Source organism: Manis javanica, chromosome 2 (genome assembly GCF_040802235.1).
Source record: "Manis javanica isolate MJ-LG chromosome 2, MJ_LKY, whole genome shotgun sequence".
NCBI classification, from domain to species: Eukaryota; Metazoa; Chordata; class Mammalia; order Pholidota; family Manidae; genus Manis; species Manis javanica.
Window position 1 is genome coordinate 62847032 of NC_133157.1, and position 26704 is coordinate 62873735.

A 26704-nucleotide genomic window follows, 5' to 3' on the forward strand; every position below is an offset into this window, starting at 1 on the left:
GTAGATCAGAATTAGCTAAGTATTTAACCAAGGTCTTCTGCCTTTGTGGCTCTGGACTGATGCAGCATTTTTATCAATACCAGTGGGGACAGTGACAGTACCTACATTTACACTGCATTTATGTTCCATAAATTATCCTTAGGTTCCAAATTTGTATCAGTGCCTTGTAACTCTAAAGAAATTGCTCAATAAAATAGCTGTTGGATAAATACCTAAAACTTCATTGTAACTTTGTAAGAGGAGTAGGAAACATTTCTGCTCCTGTGTAGATATGAAATTTGGAGTAGTTGATTAAGTTCCTTGACCTTGTGATGGTTTCTTAAAAGAGCTCCAGATGTGCTATGGATGAGTTGAGTTGCTTAATTATCCTGACCACTCTTTTTTCTCTTTGGATTCAGTGGCCTCTCTGGTACCAGCAAAAAAGGGTGCCATAGAGCAGCAAAATTACCCTGGTCATCTGAACAGGGCCAATCATATTTTCATCATTTTTGTTTCTTCTTCCATTAAAAAGAGTATTTCACTGTTAGAAGGAAGAGTCACTTTATTTTCTGAAACTCTGATGGGCTGTTCTGTATAAGGTTCACAGATCAAGTCTTTGAGCTCAGTTGTGATCTCTTTCACCACCAGTGTTTTCACCAAAGACTCTTACCTGTGTGTTTCACTCACTCATTTATTCATTCTGAAATGTACAGCTCCTGTTATATGCCAGGTCCTGTTTGGGGTGCGAAAGCTGCCTCAGTATGGAAAATAGGCCAAAGTCCCTGCCTGTCCTGAGTTTACCTGTAACGGGTTATTCTTGGCAAGCAAGGCTTTGAACTCAATAGTCAAAGAATATTTCTCATGGTCCTTACCTATATAGGCAGGGAACAATGTCATCTATTTCTTCCCGGCAGCACTTGGCACAATACATAATTGAAAGTCAAGAGTCTGATATACAATGGAATGAGATTAAGCAGGAAAGGAAGGACACTGTAGACTAGACACACCCATCAGTATGTGACTCCCACGTGGCAGTGGGAGGAAGTCTGTCTAACCAGAGGGGTGGAGCAAAGATGACAGGTCATAAATTGGGTTGTCCAGATAAGTAGTCATTGTCCACGAGGTTTGCCAAGATAAAAAAGCACATTTCCTCAAGCCAGATGGAAAAAAGTGACAGGGATTCTGGAATCCAGTGACACTGAAGATCTTCAGGTTTTGCAAATACAATGTTCACCCAGCTATTATAAACCCACTTATCTAGATGTCTGTACTCTTTCTTTACTTCAAGCCCAGATTTCATCCCAACATAATATTCTGGACAGTAGACATTGGGAATGCCAAACACTATATAACAGGGACTTAGCTGTGAGCTAAAGGTACAGTGGGAGAAATAATCAAGCCATTGGTGCAACATGAGATGGACTCACTGTTTAGAGAGATTAGAGTGCTGGAAAATTGTGTAATCCAAGACTTGGATTCAGAGATGCAAGAAGTCGCCTAGTTAACAGAATGGATATAATGGGTGGGGGTGGGGGGGTTGGTTACAGCCAGATAACAGAAGTCTAGGCCACAAGATCAATATGGGGCCAACAGTAAGACCACAACTGAGCACTCAAATGAGATCTTATGATTTCACTTTGACCAAGAATTTACATCTGAGAGAGAGGCAGTGGGTGGGCAGGGAGGTCATCTTTATTTCTGTCTATTGATAATATAGTCCAACATCCCCATTTCACACTTCATCCCCTAAATCCCTCAGAGCAGCAGAAAGGGCTGGGGGCCAGCCCAGAGGGAGAAACACTCCTCAGAAGAGCTCTTCTCCCCCATTTCAAATGAAATCAGGGATGTTCTGGGGGGTTTTTTCTATTGGTATTTCATTTGGAAAACTTTCAGAAGGCTGAAAATCATCTAAAGATGTTTTTGGAGCCTCTCAGTCTATAGTGTAAGAAATACCATGTTCAACAGAGACGTTTCCAAGCACTCCGTGCAGAGGCTCTGATTCACTAAGTCTGCTGGAGAGCTGAGCCGGAGCTGATTCTGTGGGGCTGGCCCACTGTACAAACCACTGGCCTAGTAGACCCTGAAAATGGGGATCAGTGCCCATTCTCCGTGGTTCTTCAGTTAGAGATCATCCAAAGGAAGCAACTGGCTGAGGAAGTAAATGCTTCCAGCTCCTTCTCCCTTTACCTCCTGGGGAAGCCCTGCAAACACAGCACAACCCAGAAGCTGTAGAGACCGGGATGGCCAGCTCAGACCTCAGGCAGGCTTTGAACGTCCCTTTTAATCTCTGTCTGGAATCCTCTTCTCTGCCAGACCATTCTTACAGCAAAGCTTGCTTGGAGGGACACAGGCAGATAGAATTAAATCTTCATTCTTTGCTATGCTTCCCTTGTTCTGCTTGAGGCCCAGTTGCCCCTAAGTAAGAGGGTTGCTTGTGAGCTTTATGGAGCAGAGTGCAACACAACCAGAGGCAGATTTACCTTTGTCCTCAGAGGACATAGGAGGATAAGTACACCAGGCTTCTAATGATACATTAGGGGCTCCAATTTTCAGTGGGTTTTACTGTTTGCAAAATACTTTAACATGTATTTTGTCATAACTAGTAATTAATTAGTAATTGTTATTATTATCCTTGCAGCCACCCAGTAGGAGTACATATATCAGCAATAGCACAGTCCCCAGTCATAGAGAAATCCCCAGCTTATTCTTACCAACCTTGACCAGTGGTCAAAGGGTTCACTTCCCATGGCCATCAGACAGCGTCTCCAAATCTTCCACCCTCCACCCTCTGGGCCTGACACGTATGCAGGATTTTTGAGTCCTAGGCAGGTGATAGAGTATGGATGACAACTCAAGGGCAACTGGGTGCCTAATCCCATTCAGCTTGTTCCCTTTGCTGCTTCCCTTTTACGGAGAGGCTTATGCTGACACATGAGTAGTATTAGCCCTCTGACATAACAAGGGGATCGTAGACTCAGAGTGACTATGGTTGTCTTAAGGCCACACAGCCAGTGAGTGGCAAAGCTGCCTTTCAAATCTCTCTCAGACTCTGTGGGTCTTCCGGTTTTGAGAGTCTATTTGATGTGATTTCCAAATGTTTCATTATCACCATCGAGATTCACTGAACCATTTTACTATAACTGTATATGCCCACACACGGCAATTACTGAGAGGCACTGCAATTAGTTTGGCAGCTTATCATTTTGAGAATTTGGATGCCATTGGCCACCACGTGTTAGTGCTTGGGGTAGGTTGAAGATACTTAAATGAAAATTGATTGCATCTTTTAACCACAAGCATTTTGCACACACCTTCCTTCCCATTCTGCTTTTCCCATCACCTCCTCATCCCTTTTGGCCACAAGCTCTGCCCACTCCTAGCCGCTTACAAGAACCTTTGCAGACACCAGTGCAGACAGTCTCCTTCTTCCCCTGCCTGTCCCTGGGTCTGGGCCTATCACTCTGAGGGCAAGAATATGGCTCAGGGTAACAACTGCTGTCAGCAGCTTGCTGCAGGCAGGGTGAGGTGTGGGAGGGACACACGCAGCGAAGCCCAGAGGGTTCTGACTGCAGCTCCCTGAGGCCTGCGACCTGGCAGCAGAAGCTGCAGATGAAAATGACCCCGCTTCTTGGAACCAGGTGGACTTTTCTAAGTGGAAGCCCTGATGCCACAGTCTCTCTGACCAAGGGCAAGAGGACCAAGCAGGTGTTCTGGCGGCCAGCTTTTAAACCACTGTCACGGGGTTCCTTAAAAAGGAATGTGCCCAAATGGATTTTTAAGGGTTATTATTTCCATTATTTTCCTCTTTCTTAGTACAGTAGTTGCTTAAATGTCAGTTGTAAATAGCTTGAGTGCTTTGCAAGCTGATTCAGTTCTAAGCCCGAAGAAAAATCTGTCTTCCTAACACAGTCTGTGAGCTGTTCCTGCAGCTTCCCCATTTATAGACTCCACAGGAAAATGCAGAGGCAGTTTTCCACCGCTTCCAGGGAAGAAGCTTAGTGGAGTTCTGGCTGGATGAAGAGCTGGGTGATGCTGACGACCAGGACCAGGAGCCAAGGCGAAACAGGGCGACCAAACTGTGCCGATTCCACTTTGAAGATCAGTGTCCCTTTATACTTAAGGGTGGTGGGTTATGAGGGGAAAGGTGCTTAGAATTGCTTGTGTACTGTATAGAGTATTTAAATACTTCCAAGCTTATTTCATGTTAATGATAGTCGCTGCTGTTTACTAAGGGCTGCTGTATGCCAGGGAGCGCTCTCAACGCCTTTATAGACTTTCGTATATCGTGTCTTCCAGGGTCCTCTGAAACAGCTTTTTTTCTAGAGAGGCTGAAGGAGGAGAATTTTTCCAAAGATACACAGTTGGTTAATGGGTCATCCAGGATTCACGCCCAGATGCAACTTGTTCATGCAATGAATAGAAATAAAATATGACTAAATCCGAAAACTGGCCAAAAGAAATTTCTGAAATATCTGTTTCTATTCTTGAGTGCTTTTAGAATTTTTCAGTGATTAGATGATTTCATCAATTTTATTAATTCAATGCCTTTCTCTCTAATGAAAATGTTTTTAATTTACAAAACGTTGATCCAGTCAGAGTAACTTTGCCTATGATCTGGCAGTGAGGGATCTCAGCAAAAATAGCAAGATTTTGTTTAAATTGATTTGGTCCACGAGCTTAAGCCCTAGTTGTCTATATAAACCATGTTATCAAACAGACCAGGTTTAAGTCCTAGTTCTGAAATTTGGTAGTTATGAGGCTTTGGGTAAGTTATTTTTAACAGCTCCATTTCTTTGTCTATAAACTGGGAACAATACTACTTACCTCAGAAGTTGTTAAGGATGAAGATTTTTCTATGTAAAACACCTAGGACAATGCCTAACCCAAAGCAAAGAAATGTTAGTTTCTTTCCTTCCTTCTGACAGAGAATTCTCTGAGTGGTTGGTATAACACTAACCAGAATGTTCTTCAAAAATCCCAGAGCAAGGAGGCTGCAAATGAGAAAGCTCTGGACTTAGTAGATTATATAATGACTGAGTTCTGCTGCCCATTTGTTTTAAGATGAAGGCTAGATGCATGAGTAATTCCAAATATCTGCCTGTTTGGAAATACTAAAATGGTTATATGAATTTTCCACTTCTCTCTTACCCACATGGTATTGTATAAATGAAGTGTTAGTTGCAAAGGTGAGGGATTCAGTGGCTCCTCTGCTTCTATCTATATGTCTAAAAATAACATTTGTTTGAATCACCTACTTAAAAGATAGGAATATCAGATAGCCACCTTAGAAGGAATCTTAAAAGTTTTCCAGTATGAGTAGTAAGTGTGTGATTCCCTGGGCCTTTCTCTGAGTGAGTCAGACTGCAAATATCAGGCTGAGATGTGACCCCAGAGATCATATTCTTATGGTCTTTAGGAGCTTTACCAGAGCCTCACCTAGGCATTTCTTACTTTCTCATTGGCTTGTGTCATGAATAACAGAAGGTATTCAAAGGGGGTAGCTCAGGGGTCCCCAGAGAGTAGGAAGGAGTGCACGAAGAGCCATCAGAAGGCTGGAGAAGGAAATAGCAGAGCCAATGGGAGCAGGCCGTACACCTGTTCATGTGTCCCTGTCCGTGGAGTGCCTGGATTTGAGCCCTCCTCTTCATGGGCTCAGCCGTGCCCCTACCCGTGGAGCAATCATATGACTGAGGCCAGAAACCCTACACTTCCTAAACTAACCCACACAATTACTGTCTCTGAGGAAAAATAATTCGAGTCATAAAGCTCATAAATATATATCCTTCCTTCCACTTGGCTAGCAAACAGACATACCATCAGAAAGCTGAGGCGCTGCCGGCTCTGCCACTGCCACGGATACAAGCCCCTTCTCCTCCTCAGCAGAAGTGCTCAGCGCCACTGGTGGAAACCCCCTGCCAGGGCTGGTCCTCGGCAGAGCCAGAGGAAGGCCTCCTTGCCAAAACTGCCATCACGAGACACAGCCAAACAAAGGGAAGCACGGCCAGGGCTCTTCTTAAGACGTTTTTAGAGCACCCATACTTCTTCCCTCTTTGTTGCTTCTCCCTCTTCCTACCTGGAATTCATTCTGGAGAAAGGAAATTGTGTCTCTGCATATCCCTTAAAGAAAATTTCCTTTTTGTTATCATATATAGTATGCAGTTACATTGCTCGGCCTCATTTATATGTTTTCCTTACTCACTAAAACAAGCTCCAAGAAAGTATGGAATGTGTCTTATTCACCATGTGTCTCCAGCACTTGAGCAAGTGCTTAGTAAATAGTTGTAGAGCAAATAAAAGCATAAGAGTTGAAATGCTTGTGTTATTAGAACAGGAAAAGGGAAATGAAAAGGAACATTATGGAGTGCTGACTATGTGCCAGGCACAGGCTCAGCCCTTCACCTGGATCATCTCTTTTAATCCTCTTTCATCTTTGCATTACTCTATGAAGTAAACACTGTGAACACCCCCATTTCACAAAAATACCGTAGCACAGACAAGTGCACACATTGGCCAGTGTGTCTTCAGAAAGGTAAAGGGAACAGATGACTCCTGAGATTTGGGCAGTAGCTGAAAACAGCAGAGCTTGCCGTGGATCCCTGACATGGTGCACCCTGATCTCACAGGAGTTGATTGTTCTCCCATCTGAAGAAATCAAGGGGGATTGCTCTCAGCATTGCTCCTGAGGAGGCTCACAGAGAACCCTGCCAAGCCCAGTCAGGCCACACACTGGTTGGGGAAGTAATTTCGAAGGACCTTGCTGATGCCCATGAGGGACTTATGCGGGCTGTCTGCGTCTGTAAGTTGTCAGCATGGTCTGCGCAGGGCCTACCCTGGGGAGGGTCCTTCTCAATTCTGAATGTTGTTCATCCAGCACTTTTCCGGGTGCCCAGAGTTTGGTAGTGACTCCTATCCTCACTTTGTGGGGAAGCAAGAATTTTGTTTCACAAAGTCACCTGCTACATACACAAACCCGCTGAATACACAGCTCCTGATATCGCACCCTGATGAGGTATGGGCTGATGGTGTTCAGCTCCATGCGTGGGGGTAAAAAGTTAGGTAGAGTTTCTGTGTTGAACTTTACTTCATCACGTGGCACGGAAATTGGAGGCCCACCTGTGCCCACTGCCACTCCCAGAGGCCTACAGTCTGCAGGAAAAAAAAGTAGGTGACACATTACTTCTTATACACCCAGGAGAGACAGGAGAGCCAAATGCCCTAGAAGTTTTTCTTAAAACAGGGCTCCTCCATTCCCCTGAGGGTTCTGAGTTGGGTGAGCATTTTTTACTTTTCATATTTGATGTGGCTATACTCTTCTTTTTTTTCCACTAAGATTGGAGTGCTAACTTTGCAAGGAAAAGATAAATGTAATAAAGAGTCTAATACACTTCTTATCTTGAAGGCCACAGTCTAAGAATCATTATCTGGCTTTTGTTTAAACTCCTGGTGGGTCATGTGCTTTTCCTTCAGGAATTTAATCAGAAACATTCCTAAAACAACATCTGCTAAACCTGGGAATGCACATGGCCCTAGAGCTGTGCTGCCTAGTACAGTAGCCACGAGCTACATGTGGTTATTGAAATATGAGGTAATTAAAATTGAATAAAATTAAACAGTTCCTCAGTCACATGGGCTACATCTCAAGTGCTCAGTAACCTCATGGAGCTACTGCACGGTGAGATACACATCATTTCCATCACCAAGGACAGTTCTGCTGGACAGGGCTGCCCTAGAGAACACCCTTCTGTTATCGCATTCAGTCATGCAATCCCTTTCTCCTCTAAACTCCCCTGCTCCTCATCTACTTTGGGAAGGAAATCAACACCCACCTTCATGAGCTGCTTGGCCATCATTAGCAGCAAGAGTGGCTGCAAACTCCTAAGGTAGCCTATAATCACAGCAGCATTGGTGTCTGCATGTGACAAGCAAGAGGAAGATTTTTGTAAGAATGATGTGAAGCTCATAGACAATATTAAGAGAGAAAACAGAATATAAAACAATATACATAACATTTCAGTTTTGTGTGTATGTAACTAGCTGTATCTGGATTGTGGAAATAAGGGTCATTTTTTTTGTTTCTGCTCTCCTATCTTTTCTTGTTGGTATGATTAATTCCAAATATGTTTAATAATTAGAAAAGCAGGTCTAGTTTTAGAAAGGAAAAAAAAAAAACTTCCCCAAATTGACAAGAGGAGGAATGATTATGCTTGACCTTCAGGAGGTGCAACTCAGGGTGGAGTCCATGTATCTGCAAACTCCTCCCTTCCCCTCGACCCCCTCCATTTTTGGAAGTACAGTAATTTCTCAAAAGGGGAAGACGAGATACTCTAACGAAATGAAACAACTAGCATTTATTGGCATCATAAATTTATGTGTGCCTTCTTATCTTGTTATAAATGTACGTCCTCCTGCTCCAGCTGTGTCATCAAGCCTCCGGGATGAGGGATACTATTTCTTTGGTCTCTCCAACAGCATCTTGACCGGCACTTGATAACTATGAGCGGCTGATTGGCAGGTGGGCTGACCTTGCTGTTGCCCTTATGTTTTAATGCCCACAAAATGTGTTAACATCTTGCCTCCTTTTGCTTTGGGTCCGAGAGGTAGTGTTCCTTCCAAATTTACTGTAAGAAATCCAACAGCTGGAATACAGGAGTCATTCATCAGAAAATGAGTTTTCTCATTTTCAGTTTTCAGTGTTTGTGTGGCGAGGCCTTAATGGAATTTTTTTTAATTTTGTTAGTTTTATGGACATAGCACTGGGAAGAGGGTATGTTAAAGCTCTTTGATTTGAGTGACCACAGCCATCCACACCAGTGTATTTGGCATCTCTAGTAACTGGCTTCTTGGAGGGAGAGAGTTCATAAAGAGGATTTTCTTTCCCTGAGTTGGCTGTGAGAGCGATAAAACATGTTTGCGGGGCCGTTCTGGTTTTGACTGTTTCTCATGTCAGCCAGGACACCCTCAGGCAGGAATTACAGTCCACTCTGCCTTCTCTTTCTGATCCAGATGGGCAGGGGACACCGGGAGATGGAGCCCAGAATGTTGGATTCAGAATTTAACTTCACCACATCACAAACCTTGTATACTCTTACACATCACAACAGTCAAATGTAAATTCAAGCATGGAACATTTCTCCTTTCTCAGAAGCAGGAGAAAAGAGAGGGAAGAGGATGAACTGGTTTCCCACAGAAGGCCAGTGAATCTCTGTCACTGTACTTGACATACCTGAATGTCTAATATCCCTATATGAGGAACTGTGGGGGTTTAGTAAGGAATGTCTTCTCTTCTTGGAAGGCTACTTTTACACTAAGGAACTCTTATCAGGGAATTTATGGCTGACAAATTTTGGCAAAGCCAGCATAGGGATGGGATATAAATAGCAAGTATTGTCAATTTTCCTCAGTGAGGAGGCATTACATTCTAATAAGTCAATCATAATGGTTCATGGTACTGTTTTCCTCCTGATGGATCTGCCATGTTTACATGTGCCAGGCCACCACGTACCCAGTCAGGTAAGGCCAAGGAGCCTCCCAAACCACCCAGCCGGCTTTACAGGGAGTGAGGGCATCAGGAGGTGTGGCAGTTAGTGCAGGATCTAGGAATCCACATGGCCAGTAGGTATACAGCCCAGGTCTCTTAGCCAGTTGAGAACATTCTAGAGGATTCCACCTGGGACCAGGGAATAGCCACATGCCTGCTGCTGTGTCCATTCTTGAATTTGGTTATTGTTGGAGGGCTTCATTGTTGCCTGTTTGAATATTTTATTTCTCTTAATACCAGGGAATAGCCACATGCCTGCTGCTGTGTCCATTCTTGAATTTGGTTATTGTTGGAGGGCTTCATTGTTGCCTGTTTGAATATTTTATTTCTCTTAATAAACACTATTTATTTTTGAAAACTATATTATTAGAAAATAATTTCACCTTTTTATTATTTTACTTATTTAGCAAACACATTATATTAAAATATGTATTATACAAATATTATATAATTAATTATATCATCAAATTATATGTAACTATTAACTCATTTAGTCTTCATAATAACCCAGTAGGATGTAGGTACTCCTTCAACAATATTTTACAAATTTGAAAACTGACATTGGAGGCCAAGTAATTCATCAAGACTACACAGTTAGTGAATAGTTGAGTTAGGATTCAAACCTAGGAATTCTGGCTCAAGAGTGCTTGCTCTTCACCACTACTAAAATTCAGAAAAATGTAAAGCCAAAAGAATTTTTAAATACCTATAGATGAGCATAACGTTGCCTTGCAATCTATTCTACACAGACTTCGGTGTAACTGAGCCTAGTGTCCATGTTGTTTTGTATGTTGCTTTTTTTTCCATCTGAACCTTATAATGGTCTTTCCACATTTTTAAAATCTCCTTGTAAATACTGTTTTAATGGCTACCTAACATTCCTGTCATGTAAATGTACCACTCTCTGCTTAATCATTTTCTATGGTTGGCCGTTTGGGCTCTTCAGGATTCTCTTACGACGTCTTGTACTGTGATGACTAGCTCTAGGCAGAATTTCTTCTGTTATTTGGAGTATACCTTTAGGATGCATTCTCAGAAGTAAAATTCCCAATGACCATGCTTAGGTTATAGACACAGGTTATCAAATTGTTTTCTCAAAGACTTGTAGTCTTCTGCCATGTCTGTAAGACTACGCAGAAGTGACTTCTTCACTATTCTCACTCCAGCACTGAGAGTGATTTCTAGAATCCCTGCTAATGCACTAAGTAGAATATAGTATTTTATTGTTGTCTTCATTTTTATTTCTTTGATAGCTAGAGGATTGACAGTTTGTCCATATTGGTTGAACAGTTATATGAGTATTTGAGCTGTGTGTGTAGGTCCTTTGCCCATCTTTCTATTGAGATCATACAGAAAACCTTTGGTAATCAAAAAGAGAAGAGCCAGTAGTTTCCCAATTCTTTCTTCTGCCTTGTCATGAATTTCCTTAAGTATTCCCTTGTCCATACTGCTAACATACATTTATTCTCCCCAAAATCTCATGTGGATTTTTCTCTTGATTCTTTACAAAATATACTACTATCTGCCTATAAATGATACTATTATTTTGTTTTCTACTATATAAGTGTGCTCCATGAATAAATCTGCATCGATTCCTCCATCTTAGATCATAACCTCTGTTAGCCGTGTCTTTATGGGCAGTCCAGCACACATTCTAGGGTGATACTCCCAGCAACCTTAGAGCAGACTTCCTGCCCAAGGGCTACCGAGTCTTCACACAGGCTTCCTCGAGAATGCCAGCCAGTTATGGTGGGGCTGTTAGCACCACAGGCTGCATGTGCCAGTGCGCCTTGGGTGCTTACAGGGAACTAAGAAGAACCCAGGCTGCACCTTCCCTGCCTTCTGATCGGTAGGTGAGGAAGAAGAGGCAGGTCCAGTGGAGAAAAGCACCCAAGACTAGGAACCCAAAGCCCAGGAATCATAGAAAGTGTGTTTCCCTCATTTAATGCTTGTGGAAGAAACGCTGGGGCACTTCATCTAATCCCTCCTTTTCCACCGGAAACACAGTCGTAATATCAGTAATAGCTGACACTTTCAAAGCACTTTAAAATGGCACATGTGGACTTCATTATCCAGTGACCCATTCAGCCTTCACGGTAGCCCAATGTGGTAGACAGTGCCTGCCCCGCCGGCCTGCTGAGGAGACGGACACAGCAGTGCAGAGCGTCCGCACAGGGCCGCAGCTGTCCCTTCTGTGTTCAGCGGAGGCCCCACTGTTACATGTCTAAAAGCAGGTTATACTCCAAGAAAATAGTGCATTGATTTAAATTTATCACAAGGCAAGAAGGAAGAGGAAAGGTAAGGAATCATAGAAAGTGTGAAGGATCACAGAAAAGGCCCACATGGGGCCCTGAGGAAAACCCTCATGAGGAAGAACATTGGAAGGGATGAGCAAAACAGCCTCAGAATGTTGCTGATTATTTTCAAATAGTAAGAAATCTTTCCTCATATTCATTATATATTTGTTCATGTGCAGTTTTCCCTTTTACTGCTAAGATTAATGATAATAATAAAGTATATTGTAGCACATCCAACTATGGGATACTCTGCCCCTGTCCAAAATAATGGGGAAGATGTGAATGTGCATTGATTAGTGTTAGAAGGATAGATGAGTGGAGACAGGTGGGCCTTGATAAGAGCATACTTCAGGTTTTTGCCAAATGTGAAAAGCTGAGTAGAATTTAGGATAAAAGAAGTTAAGGAAAGTGTGCTCACAACCTAGTGGGAGGGACTGGGTAGGAATGTCCTCCGAGGGTCAGGCCTTCAGTCTCCAGGACTCCTTGGGGACCTGGGGAGGCTGGGGAGGCTCGAAGCCCATCAGGTTCCGGCACTGGAGCAGGAGTTAACGACGTCATGAGCCAGCAAGCTCTGAAAGCCCCTGACAGCAGAGGAGCTTCTGCCAAGTGGTGCATTCGGTGCCTGTTCAGAGGTTTCATGGGTGGGCTGAACATTTTATTACTTGAAGCCAGGCTGACTGAGGGCCAAGCTGGGCTGGGATGATCTTTGGAACTCGTGCCCCACGGTGGCTCACCACCATGCTTGCATTTCAGGATTTTATGGGCAACTGCAGACGTTCTGCCCCCCACATTACCCTGACTCCCAGAGAACCGGGCCGCCCAGCAGCTCTTGCAGTGTGGTGCCTTCCTTCGAGGACTGCCTGGTCCCCACATCCACGGGCCAGGCTGGCTTTGACGTTTTCCACAGAGCCTTCTCAGCTCACTCAGGCATTACAGGTGTGTGGGGTCTGTGACTTAGAAACTGGGGCACACCAGGAGATGAGACCCAGTGAGTTTCTGTGACCAGCCTGGACTGTTCTTGACCAGCACAGGACTGCATTGCATCCTCCTGAACCTGCCCCTGAAATGTCTTTCATCCTCACCTTCCTCTCCAGTCCCCCTTTCACCAGCGCAGTTTGGGTGCCACCATTGTCTATCCCAGACTGGCTTACAGTAGGGCCCTATAAGTCAGCTCCTTATCTGCACCACTCTGCCCCCACACTACCATGAGCATTGCCTTCCAAAAATGAAGGATAGAATAAGCTACTTTCCTGCTCAAATACTGTAGACGGTTTCCAGCCACCTCAAGAATAGAGTCTACTCTCCTCAGCAAGGCCTTCGAAGCTCGTGGATGAGGCCCATCAGACTCTCCAGGCAGGCCTTCTGCACATCTCTGCGTGCTTGACAGCTGGGCCTCACCAGCATCTGTCCCCACTCCCCTTCCTCTCAGTCTTTGCTCTGTTTCCTCCTCCTGAGATGTCCTCTCTTTACCTCTCCGTCTCTGAGAGCCCTATCCTTCTTTATGACTCAACATTAATACCATTGCCTTTCTGAAGCCACCCTCTCCTCCCTGAGAGCACTTTACTTTTACTTCTCCTCAGCCCACATTTTGTCCCAAGAGTCATTTTGTCCATCTGATGGCAAGTCCCTGGGGAGAGAGCCACCGAAGGGCCAGGGCAGCATGTGCTGCACCGCGTGCTGGGTGGGGTGGCCGGCAGGAGTGCTGACTGCCTGTGCTCTTTCCCTTCCAGTGTATGATTTGCCTTCAGGCCCCTCAAGCCTCTTCGGGGAGCCTCTTCGAGGTGGGCCTGAAGACACCACGTTCTTGCAGATCAGCGCTGTGGACCGCTGTCCTAGCCAGCTCTCCTCTGTCTACACTGAAGGCTAGAAGCTCCCCTGGCTTCTGTTTCTGCTGGCACCCAGAGCCTTTTTGTTGCTTGCCTTTTGTTTCCATACTCAGACCGCATGAGAAAGGATGCCAGCCGAAGCAGCGGGACCCGCCAAGTCGCCAATGGGTCTTCGGAAGGCAGGACTGGGTGGCCGGGGCTCTGCAGGAATGTTCGCAGTTGCTCCGTTTTCTCTCTGGGTTTCCTGCCGACCAGCAGGACTGTCTCTTCAAAGGGAATTTAGAGTCTCACTCTACCGAATACCTGTTACTTCTTGGCTGTTAACCCTCAAAGGACACCAGTGAAATGATGTGCATGTGAAAACATACTTTAGGGATCACCCTTGCTCAAAACTCCGGATAGGGAAGGAAACCCAGTTGCCAGAAGCACAGTGTACAGCCCCATCCAGCGCTCATGCTCACTGCTGGCCGTTGCGAAGCCAGGCGCGAGGGAAACCCACGCCCGAAAGGCAGCATGGGCTAGAGCTTCAGGAGGCCCTGGTTTCCCAGCCCCAGCCTGGCGCCGCAGTAAGCTGGCTGCCTCTCTCTCAGCCCCATGCTAACCAGCTGCTTCTCAGCATTTCTCCCAAAGCAAAATAAGAAGGCTCTGTCAAGCTCAGTGCCTTGAAAGGCTCTGCAGCTTGTTTTATATTCAGCAACCTATCTTAGTTCTTTCATTTTAAATGCTTTTATTTACATCTATTTTTAAAGGAAAAAACATTTAGAGGTCTGTTCTTTGGATGGAAATAATTAATCACCCCAACCAGATACATTTTGCCACAGCTGTAGCTCTGCCTGGCCTCACCTCAAAGCTCATGTGAGCACCCCTGGGCTGTTAGTCTTGCATTTAGCAAAGGTCCCCCGAGGGACATGGGGTGGGAATACCCTCCGTCCAGGAGCTGAAGCACAAACCCTTTAGGGTTGACTGTTCAGTGACCCCACCTTGAAGACTTTGTTCACAGGAAAAGATCACTTCGCTGGTTCACCCATTGCCTCCACTCTGCTGCTCTGCCCAAGACGCTCTAGAAGGTGTGAGAACAGGGACACACGGCAGTTTCCTAGGTTCTCTCAGAAAACCAGACTAGAGATGCCCAATGTCCAGTTACTTTGCACAGCCTCTGCTCACTTCCTTTAAGACATCATCTCCTCTGTCTCTCCCCTGTACTTCTCCTTACTGTTCTGGCCCTCAGCTTGACTGTGGTTCATAGGGGCCCACAGCCACTATTGCCTGTGAACTCTTAGCAAGGTCCGCCCTAAGGTAGGTAGAGGGAACAGTTCTGGAAAGGTGGGCAGAAGAAAGCAACTTATTCTTAAACTGTGGTTGGAAGGTCTGGAATTTTCACAAAGCTCTTGGTAATTTGATGTCAAACCCAAATAGGAAGCCATTTTCTGGGACACCTTTACAAAGCTGTTAAAAAGACCCAGAGTCCTCTGGCATAGGTTGTAAAGATCAGCCAGACCCCAGAGATACCAGTAAATTCTGACATTCAGTACTGCCACGTTTCACGGTTTCTTTCCTCTCTCCTTAAAAATGTTGCTGAACAAAACAAAATGAGGCTATTTGTCAAACCAAGATAATTATAATCTTCAACAAGACAATGAAACAGCTTGGTGTCAGACTTGGGATTTGGTGACAGTTTGTATCCTGACAGCCGGGTCCTTCAAGGCTGGTGCACAGTCAGTAGTGTTCTCCCTAATTCCAGACTTCATCCCCACATGCAGTAGAATGAGGTGAATAAGGAGCCAGGTGCAGGGTCTATTTGCATAGTGCACTCACTCAGTCCAGCTGCACTAACTAGTGAGTTCTGATCTCAGAAAAGCCATCAAGCAGACATCCGAGTCTCCAAAAGTGATGAGTTATTCACTTCACAAAAATCTGCTTCGCTGTACGGAAGAATGCTTGTCAGGCTTCCTTTCCAAGTGAGCTCTCAGACTGCCTGTGTTCAGACACTGTGGGACGTGTCACTTGGCCTAAACAAGGGTATGTGCATGCTAACTCTGGATTCCCTCCTGTGTCCTTTGTCACACTCTGGAGAGAAAGGGAGAAAGGTAAGTTCTGGTCTCTTTAGAGAGAGACAATCTACCTGTTCTTAAATACTGAAGCCTTATGAGGAGAACACAAAACATATTTCATTTAGGAGGGAGAAGATGAAAAGGTTAGGTTGTTCTCACAGCTGATGTCATCAGCCCTGCCTTATGGCTTTATAGGATTCACAAGGAAAGGGGGAAGGAGGACAAAGCCAGAAGGTGAACTGCAGAAAGCGTGGGTGTCCTCTCCCTCTTTGGCCGGAGGAGCTGCTTCTGCCCAGGCTCTGGTCCAACTGTGGCCTCATGGTGGCCCTGCCCCTCTCTTGCCTCAGTGGTGCTGGGGGGCATCGGGGAGCCAGGCAGCAGCCACTGCTACAGGGCCTCCCTCCTCCACAGAACTGGGGTGGCCCCGAGGGGCACTTGTGCCTGCACACAGAGCCTGCGGGAGTGGCCCAGTGCAGCCTGCAGAGGCTGAGGGCCCCTCACTGCCCCTTGTGTTTCCCCACGACTGCAGCTTTGAGTTTAGGGCCTCAGGACGTGACATTCAGGCTCCTTCTAGACTGCATATGCTGTCCTTAGATTCCAGAATCTCACCTGACCTTACAATTTGTCCCTTGCTTGCTTGCATTTTGCACAAGGTTTATATACACTTTCATCAACATTTGTAGCAGTATAAGTGGAACTTGAAAACTTCATTCCCTTCCATTTCCTGACCTTTTCAATCTTGATATGTAAGCATTTTCATAAACATCCAAACAGAGATTGTCATCCCCCTCTTAAAAAAACAAGGCTTTTGTCATTCCCCAAAACCAATTATCCTATTACATTAAAAAAAAAAAAAAAAAAAGAATGCCTAGAGACATCTCATTTGCTGCATTGTCTTAATTCCCTAAAGGAACTGCATCAAAAATCTCAGTTGCAATTTAGCCTCTGAGCAACTGTTAAGTATTACTTAAATATTTTCTAGTCCTGTGGATTATCTTCCTTTACCAGGGTATGTCTCCCCCAAACTACATGGGTGATTCTAAAATGGACAGAAGATCTTCAGTGGATCACAGCATTGTTTTTCCACAGATAAAACAGTGTTGGTGTTCTGTTGTTTTTAAGTTAGCAGCTGTCAGGCACATTAGTATAGCAGAGCAGAGGTAAATTTCAACTCCCCTACCCCAGCACCTTGACTTTCCAGTTGCCTTGAAGTATTGGGGATAGTGATTGTAAATGTCCAATTTAATTATTTGGTATTTTTGTTGACTGTTTTGACCATGTCGTTTTCTAGCAGCATTTTTTAATGGCACTTTTGTTGGTGGTGTGGAATTTCTGCAGTTACTTTTTTTTTTTTTTTGCAATGGATAAAGCGAAAAAAAAGAAACACTCATTGGAGAAATGGCGAATGTAAGAAAAAAGAGATTTATTTTGTATAGACAGCAGAGCATCCTGTGTAATGTTGCTGACATAAAGCACTTTGGGGGGAAAAAGTGGAAATCTGTTTTCCATAAATCACACAGACTCTTGTACATAGTTATACACACTCACGTAGAGAAATGAACTGCATATATCATACTGAATATGGGGCCGATTTTACTCTAGGGGCACATCTGGTGCTTATTGTCATAAATCTTTTAAAGAATTAGGTACACTTTTTTTTCTATTAATATGTATAGTTTTGTGATTTGTCACAGTTATGTTTCATATAATCATAAGTTATTTTGTCTTGTTTCATGAAGTCCTTTTTTTATGTCAAAAGTAAAATGAAGGGATTGTGCACTTGGTACAGAATAAAACTGGAACTGGAGGATACGCCCACCTGCCTGAAATCCTCCTTCAGCCTGTTGTTTTAAAACACAATGGCAACAACTGTTTTTTGTTTGTTTGTTTTATTATTTTGTTTTGTTTTACCATCAGCCTCCTTCATGTTGGGATAGTAATTATAATTAAAAGCAGATGGGGGTGGGGGAGGGCGAGTCCAAGGCCAGCTTTCAAATGCCGCATCGCTTCAGGCCAGAGCTGCAGCCTGGATTTAATTATAGATATGAGGACGAAATAGCAGTAAAAATGAATATGTCCCTGAATCCTTTACATGTTGGGAGTGTCCATAAATAAAACATGAAGTTTTATTTCATCAGATTTAATTAAAGCTTTTATACATGTTTTATTGGTTATTCTATTAATCCGCTTCACAAACTGGATAAACGTGTGCGGAAGGCTGGGGTTTATTTGTGCCTTTTCGCTGTAGTGCTGCATTCAGAAATGCCTCCAGTGTCTGGTTCTCCAGGTGACAGGGTTTCGGCGCACTGGCCATCGGGGGAGTGGGCCTTCTCGGCCGCTTTCCTAAAACCCTGCAGAGAAAGACACAAGCATCAGCGTCCTGAGAGCTGACACCCAGACCTCAAGTCCTCTGCTTTCCCGAAGGAGACAAAGGCAGGTAGCCTTTTCCTGCTGTCTCTGTCCTGTCCACTCTCCAGGCTGTGGAAGGCTACCTCACCCCCCTGGCTGTGGTCACCGCCTTCCTCAGCTCGCTTCCAGCCGCATGGGGGCAAAGGAGGGGTGGGCAGGAATCCCACACCTGGCTGACCTGTTAGCCAGCACATAAAGCTGAAAGAGGTCACATTATCTCAAGGATCATTCTTAGAAAATTGACTGTTCCTTGCTACATTTTTAAGACTTGAGAATTATGTTATGGGAAGCTATAATCAGCTGGGTTGGTGGCTCCTGTGCACCTTGTCTGGCTCTTCAGGGTGCTGTGGGGCTGGCAGCTAACCACGTGGTCCGACTGACAAGACACGAAGAGCTTCTCTGCTCCCTACAAGGAGGCAGCTGGTGGGAGTGTGATTTGGTTCAACCCCTTTGGAGAGCGGTTTGGCCTGGCACTAACTGGTGGAGTCGAAGATGCACATACTCTGCAATCCAACAATTCCATTCCTCTCTCAAAAGAAAAACTCTTGCCTAAGTCAACAATGGTTCAGATACAAGATGTTCACAGTAACGCTGTTCCTAACAGTCAGCCCTGGACAAGTCCCTCACCAGTACAGTGAACAAATAAGCCGTGTAAGGCAAAATGGTGAAATGGAGCAAAGGCATACAGAACCACAGCCACACACAGCCACGCAGCGCTGAGCCTCCCAAACTGAGCTGAGAGAGAGAAGCAAGACACAGAAGCAAATACAGTGTTCCTCTATATACACTTTGAAAACAAGCAGCATTCAATTCTAGAGTTTAGGTGGCAGAAGTCTGAACAAGAGCAAGCAAAGGGTCCCAAAGGTCCAGATACTGACTGACTGGCCAGGGAGAGGGGACACAGGAGGGAATCCTGTAATGCTGACCAACAGAGTTTTATTTCTTGACCCATGTGTTAGGTTAACCAGATGGTTGCCTTATAATTATTGAGCTGTGTGTATAAATTTTATAGTTTTTATTCAAATGCCAGTGAAGGCCCGGTCTTATATCCTTACTCCAGGGTCTGTAAACTTTTTGTGCAAAGGGCCAGATAAGACATATTTTAGGCCTTGCCAGCCCTATGGTTTCAGTCTGAACTTCTCAACTCTGCCACTGTGACCCAAAAGCAGCCATAGACAGCATGTGAACAAATGGGCATGGCTGCATTCCAATAAAACTTTATAGACACAAATTTGAATTTCACACAATTTTCAGATGTCATGAAATATTTTTCTTCTTTTGATTTTCTTCAACTCTTTAAAACTACAAAAACATTCCTAGTTCATAGGCTGTGCAAATTAAAAAGGCAGCAAGCACGGTTTGTCCCCTGGGCCACAGTTTGCTGACCCTAATCAGCTAAAGGAGCATTTGGCAGGCTTTCCCATAAGCATCCCCCCAAAGAAAACCAGTCAGGAGCCCCTGGGCTTGCTCGTGTGCTGTGCCAGGTCCTGTTCCTGGAGGAAATTCATGAGTTATATTGCTTAAGCTTTTCTTTGTTTAGAGTCTGGGTTCTGCTCCCTGGGATACAGATGAATGCTTGGAGCCTGGAGTGCCATTCGACTTTATCTCTGGATTTGAAGTTTTAATAAAAGGAACTGGGCAGAGAGAAATCCGTGAGAATTCGAAAATGAGTACCCATTCTTTCCAAGCTAACCAAATATTTGCTGGATCTTGGCAGTAATAGGCAGCCTTTCCCTCTGAAACACTGAGAGGTTATAAGTAGTGGGAGACTTCACTTTTCTCAGGCCACAGCTCTTGTGAGAAGCTGGAGCTGCCTCTCCAAACCTGCAGGGCTCTCAGCGAAAGGAGAGTCAGGCTTTATGTTCAAAGACGCCACTGAGAAGTGGTGGGAGCAGGGCTGGGGACACTGCTAATGGTGTGTGCCGGCTCCATGCGGTGGGGCCGCCCAGCTCCACAGCACCTTCTCTGGCCCCTGGTTTCCCATAATGACTAGCTCCCTAAGCCCCAAAACTTAGGGGTCTGTCAGCACTGATGGTGCCACCTCTCTTTGTATCTCTAGCTTGTGATAAAATGGATAGTTTCAAAAATATGGTATAATTCGTGAGTCCTGCATCACTTGCTAAATATTAGTGAGCACTAAATTTCCTTCAGCAGGTCTCCCTGGTGGTTTCATATGCTCAGGTTTGCATATTGTGTATGGTTCTGATAAAGATGCTGCAAAGAGTTTCTTAGGTAAAATAACCTGAACTTTATAAAGAGAAGTTTAACCAAGTGAAAGCTTAGAGAACATCCAGCCCAACTTCATCTTTTACTGAGGGGGAAACAGGTGGTTTCATTCATTCATTGATGCATTCGTTCACTTGTTTATTCATTCAGTCTTTTAACACTTATTGTATAAAATAAACAGAGGTAGAAATGGCTCTTACCCTCACAGAGCTAACGCAAGTGTGTTCCAAGACTCATCTTCCCAGAACATTCCTAGGGAGCTTGCTTAAAAATGCACATTCTAAATCTACTGAATGCACACACCAGGATGCTACTGACAGGAATTTTTCGGGTAAGATGAAGGCATCTGCATTTTTAATCAGCTCTCCTGGTGGTTGTTTAGGCAAACTACCTTTGACCCTCCCTTGATAGAGTGGAGGAGGCAGCCATTTAACAGGGCAGCACACTTTTAATAAGAGCTGAGCAGGAGAAGGGCTCCCAATCCCCGTCTGAGGAGACCAGAGAGCAGGGTCAGAGTTTCCTGAGGGAAGGGCTGGGTATCTAAGCTAGTCCTGAAGGTCAAGTCAATCTTTAAGAAGCAAAGCCAAGGAAGGGTGGACCAAGCAGAGAACAGAGCATGTGCAGAGCCCCAGAAGAAGGAAAGGCTCTCGCTGTGTTACCCAGCAGGCCAGTTGGAGGTGAAGGGGGCCTGTCTCTGGGCTGAGTGACGCTTTACCAGCCCTGAGCGAAGCACCTACTGTGTCAGGCTGCTGAGCTCGGAGAATTGTTCCCCAAACCAACAGAAGATGGTATGGTACCAGTTACATTGCAAAAAAGGGTTCCACTAAATGAGTTTGGAGAATGGCAGGTCAAAGTTACATAGTCTTTACTTCAGGACCTGTCAGAGCCTTTACTACACTAAAGTCCATGGGGATTCTTCAAGAAAGAGTTTGAGGGTAAAGGGCTATTAACCATGGAACTGTTGTTCAAAAAAAGTACCTTGTTAGCACTGTGGAAAACACTTTGGAGGGTCGTCAAAAAGTAAAAAATACAATTGCCATATGATCAAGCAATTCCACTCTTATGTATATATGCAAAAGAATTTAAAACGGACTAAAAACAGATGTTTATACACGAATATTCCTAGCAGCATTATTCACAGTAGCTAAAATGTAGAAACCACACAAATGTCTATGAACCGAGGGGTGGATAAACAAAGTGAGGTCTCTACATACAGTGGAATATCGTTCAGCCTTAGGAAGAAATTCTGACACATGCTACAGCATGGATGGACCTTAAACACATTATGCTAAGTGAAATAAGCCAGATACACAAAGGACAAAATTGTACAATTCCACTTATTTGAGGTTCCTAGAATAAGTTAATTCATAGAGAGGGCAGGTAGAACAGAGGCCTCTGGTAGAACAGAGGGGATGGGGAGTTAGTGTTTAATGGGGACAGAGTCTCTGTTTGGGATTATGGAAAAAGTTCTGTGGATGGAAAGTGGTGATTGTACAACATTGTGAAGGTACTGAGTGTCACTAAGTGTATACTTTAAAATGCTAAAATGTGAAAATTTTGTTATGTATATTTTATATTTTACCACCATAAAAAAAAGAATGGATAATGTTAACAGAGCACCTGATAGAGTGCCAAGCACTGAGAAGACAATTTTAAAAGTCGGTACCTTGTTAGGTAAGTGTTCCTCAGGACACTTTAGGAAAGTGGCTCTGGGGACAGGTGAGAGTACAGCCCCGAGGATGGGTATCTGTCAGGTGGAAGTGGTGGCTGGATATGGCCTGCTGGCTGAGAAAGAGAGGAGGAGGAGAAGCTGAGGGGAGATGGCACTGTGGTTCGGAGCAACTGAACGGTGGTTCTGAGCACGGAGCACTGCGCCTGATGAGTTCTCGGTGATGGGGAAGGAAGAGAGAGGAAAGAGGCAGGAAGGGGCCTGGATGCCTGCAGAGCCGAAGGGGAGGTAGTGAATTAGATGGGAGATGGAAGCAGCACTAACGAGGGCCCAGTCTCCCCCACATCAGCAAATGCAGGTTTGGGTTCCATCATTCAGTTCAGTTTGCTGAGCAGCATACCCGACACCGTGAGCCAGTTCCTGTGCTAGGTGCTGGGGATTGTGCAGAACAGAAATGCACAGCCCTCCCTGTCCTCCCAGCTCTAGGTTCTAGAGGCCTGGTGTTTCAGATGGTTTTCTTTGCTTCTCTGTGATGTCTGAGCTCTGGGGTTGGGTTCTCCAAGAAGCAGATGCTGGGACAGAGTGGGGAGTGCAAAAAGTTTCCCAGAGAGTGCCACGTATGACAGGACAGGGTGGAAGCTGCATCTGGCAGGGGGGCCATCAGACTGATGCCGGCGCCACGGAGGCTATGCCTGCGCTCTGGAACTGAGGCTGCTCTACCCTGTTGGGGGGAATCTGCTGGGCTGTCCCGCGAGCCCCTAGCTGAGCTACTCGGGGAAGGCTGTGTCCTGGCTGTCACTGTCCCACTTATTCATCAGCAGATAGCCTTCCGAAGAGCAGAAAGATGAGGCCAACTCGGAAGAGGTTAACCCTGTTCAGTGAACTGCATCCTGGCAGCCTGGCAACCCAGCAGCACATCTGTGCCCGCCCCTAGGGTGCTGGGGAAAAGCATAGGTCTCCTATCATTATGCCTCCCAGTTTGCAGTAAAGAGTGCACTGGATACCTGCACCCCCACACTTTTGAAAATGGGTTTCTGATTCACCCGGTCCCCTGCTGGCTTTAACACACACACACACATTGCCCCATCCCTGGGATTTCAGCAGCTCAAGAGGGTTTTCCCTCAAGGCTAGCCTACTCCTCCTTGGGAACAGTGGTGAGAAATGCTGAGGACGATGGAGAGGTGGATGACCTATTGCTTTTTCTCTCATCCTGACGGGCATCAAGGAAGGTCACAGGCTGCACGGTCGGGTAGACCTTGTTCCCTCCCACATAGGGGCTTTGTGGCATTAGAAGTACATTCCTAAACTGCACCACTCTAGCCCGTCTCTTCTTCCAGTGGGACCAGTGGGGTAATAGGTTATCTGGTGCCATCCCAGTCACATGCTGAAGAGTGGCTGCCATCTTTAAAAATTACTGATCCTGCGCCCAGAGCAGAATGATTGTTTGTGAGGAGACCACAGCAAGGACCGCGGTTCTGAGTCAGCACATGGAAGCAGGAAGGAAATGAGCTGGCTTAGAGAAAAAGCACGTCGTAAAACCCTCTGGCTGATACTGCCTGCAAAAGTCTGTATTCAGCACAGAACAACCTGTAGTACACGCAGATCCTGGGACCATGGGAAAAGATAAATTGCCTTTAGAAGCACACAAAAGCCCTCTTGTACCGGGTCCTGAGCTTCAGAGGCTCACTCCCACTGTCCCACCGCTGTGCCCTGCCTCCCGAAGTGTGCTGTTCATGTGGCCGAAGGGAGCACATCCACTCTCTGTCCATTTGCAGACCCACTCCAGGTGTCTGTAGCATCAGAATGCCCTGTGCAAACGGCCCATCCCTGCTTCCACGGGCAGCACAGGCTCCTTTCTCAAGCAAGCCCATTCATCCTCCTAAGGGTGGATCCTTACACCTGAGGGGTGGCCAGGCAGTGGTTGGCTGTGGGACTGTGGGTGCAGCCAGAGGGGGGCTGTCCCTGTGTGAGCATGAAGCCTCCTCATGGCTGAAGATGGAACCAGGGGTTTGAAGAGGCAGTGGGGGATAGGCAGGAGACAGAGAACTGGCTCTGCTGGTGCCACCAAACTCTGGCCAAGAAACCCAAGGAGTCTTGGATCATTTTAAGTCCAACTTGGCCTTCCAGCTTGTTATGGAACTATATTTGTTAGGATAAGAGGAGAGAATCTGTTTTACTGTTTTTCTAGCTTTCTTTGGAATTTTAAAATACTTAGATCTCTGAGTTTTGGGGCCTCCATTTGCAATCTTGCCCTAGGCCCTATAAATGTTAGAGGCAGGCCTGGGAGAGTTCTTAGGGCCCCGAGTCAATAGGTCCCCTAAGTACTGGGAGAAAAAGTAAGCAGCAGAGATTCTACAGCCCATAGAAACTGTGAAGGGCATCACTGCATCAGGGCTCAACAAATACCTTGACACTGTCAGACAGCAAATGGTGTACATTTTGAACATTTGTTGCAGTCTGATACCTTTAAAAATAATGCATTGCTATTTCTAATCCAAGAGCTTCCTGACCTGGTCGTGCTCTTCTGTATATACTGAGCATCTGTAGACCATGTCCCCACATACAGTACGTGGAACATCTGTACAGCTCAGCCTTTTGTGTCACCCATATATATAGATATAGCATGACCCATTATACTGAAGAGTTGCTTTATGGAATCCCCTTAGCCCTCCTGAACATCTGCATGGCATGTTCAGCTGACAGTGCCTCTGGGGTACTATGGGCACATCTGTGTAGCCCAACCACACAGCTGGATCTTCTGTCATCAATTCTAAATCATCTTCTCTCTTCTCCCTGACATGTACCCCATGCTCACTTAAGCTTAGGCTTTCAAAAGGCCGGATTCCTGTGCCCAGATAGGGTTTATGACTGAGGCCAAGGGCTTATAATGGAAGACACCCATTTGTGCTGCAGACCCCCATGGCTGCCTGAGAAATTCAGAACCGAGACACTGAATGCTATCCAGTCCAGAGGTCTTTGATACCACAGAGGAACCAGGAGGCAGAACCAGTGGGTTGTCTAAGGCTTGTAAATGAGACAACCAGACAAGAAGCCTGGGCTCTTCTGTTTCCTCAATGAGCAGTTTTCTTCCGCCCCCAGGCTTTCTAGGATCTTAGTCCTTAGTGAGACCTGACCTGGCTGTGCTGAACTGCTCTTGGGCAGACCTGCTTACAGCCCCTGGTGGACGCAAAGCTGCTGTGGGGAATCCTGGGCTCTTGCTTCATTCTCTTCTTTGCAGTAGATCTCAGGCTGCCTGGATGGGTTCTGACCACCCAACCTGAGATCAGTGCTGCTTCAGCCATGCAAACTGCACCATGAGAGAGGCAACATAGATTCAAAGAGCACTGGTCTGGGAGTCCTGGGCCCAGGCTCTGGTTGGGTGACTAGGACCAAATCATTTCAGACTATACCTTGAACTCTGGAGGGAGATGGCCTCAGAATCCACTCCATCTTTACCACTTAAACAGATTACTTGCCATTTTGAACCTCAGTTTCTTTTTCTATCCAGTGAGAATCATGCCTGAATAACAGGACTCTTGGGGAATTCACATGCCTATCACATGGCTGGCCCTTAATAAATGATGGTTTCCCATCCCACCTGTAAAATTCAAGGAGTTGACACGGATGATCTGTACAGCTCTGACATGCTTTTGTGCTATCTCTTGACTTCATGTTCCAGCATTTTCTCCAGGATCCATGATCAGTTCTCCTCTTGAGTCATTTCCTGTCTCAACCCAGCTGTGTTCATTAGAAAGTCAGCTATGAAGCTACTGTCCTTGCCTTCCCAGGCCATTGAGAACTACACAGCAAGAAGCAGTCCACCTGACAGGTGATGCTATTAATGATTCACCAAGAAGACGGATCCAGAAAGAGACCTGTGACAAGGTCACCTCCTAAGCTGCCTGAGGCCCCAAAAGAATCTGAAGTCCGTGGGCATGCCGTCCTGCAGCACGGGAGTGTGGGGACACGCAGGCAAGGGAGCCTCTGCTCAGGGGCTGCAGTGGTATGGAACAAGACCAAGGCTTCCGCTCGGCCTGACTTTCCCTGGGCTGCAGCCCCAGGCCTGGTGTGGAGAGCAGAGTTCTGGGAGTAAGGCCAAGCTTCAGAAGGTGAAAGAACAATTCTGTATGGCCAGACAGAGCAGCAGATCTTGTTTGTATGTAACAAGAGTCAACCTGAGTAGTCAGAGTTATTGAAAAGTGGGGGACAAATGCAAGGAGGTGTCTGAATGGAGCTGGAACCCTAACCCAGCTTGCTCTCGCTCTCTGTCTCATCTTCCATCTCTACTCATTTTGGCCTGGCTGTTCCATTCTTCTATTGATGTAAACCTGCCTCCTCTGCTTCTCTGATCCATATAACTAGCAAATGATGCCCCCATCCCACATTCCGAAGTTTATGCTTTACCTCCAAAAAGACAGAAGAGAGAGTATATTAGCCAGTCTCTCTTTACATACAGATAAGTAGATAAAACAGATGCAGGTATGCATGCAGGCGACATAGGTAAGGCCACAGAGCCTATCAGTCAGGATTTGGAATCCACAAAGGGCTTCTGAGCTGCCTATCTTGGCTCAGGTACACACCACTGGTCTGACTAATCACTCCCAGCACTTGGTCTGTTTGTAACCTGGGTCCCCCAAATGAGTGAGGGGGCAATAAAGAGGCATTCTCTGTGCTGCTGGCAAATGTTCCAAAAGGGGTGCACAGCTGCC

General features: G+C 45.6%; 1 protein-coding gene across 6 annotated transcripts in view; it reads left to right on the top strand.

Moving 5' to 3' along the window:
• GLIS3 (GLIS family zinc finger 3) overlaps positions 1 to 17075 on the top strand; it is a 441081-nt gene extending 424006 nt beyond the window's left edge. For all 6 annotated transcript variants that reach the window (XM_037019030.2, XM_037019028.2, XM_037019031.2 and 3 more), the window contains 2 exons: positions 12568 to 12750; positions 13545 to 17075. In XM_037019030.2, coding sequence (XP_036874925.1) covers positions 12568 to 12750; positions 13545 to 13681 — 320 coding nt within the window. In that variant the 3' untranslated portion in view covers positions 13682 to 17075. The remainder of the gene's footprint in view (positions 1 to 12567; positions 12751 to 13544) is intronic.
• The last annotated feature ends 9629 nt before the right edge of the window (positions 17076 to 26704 follow it).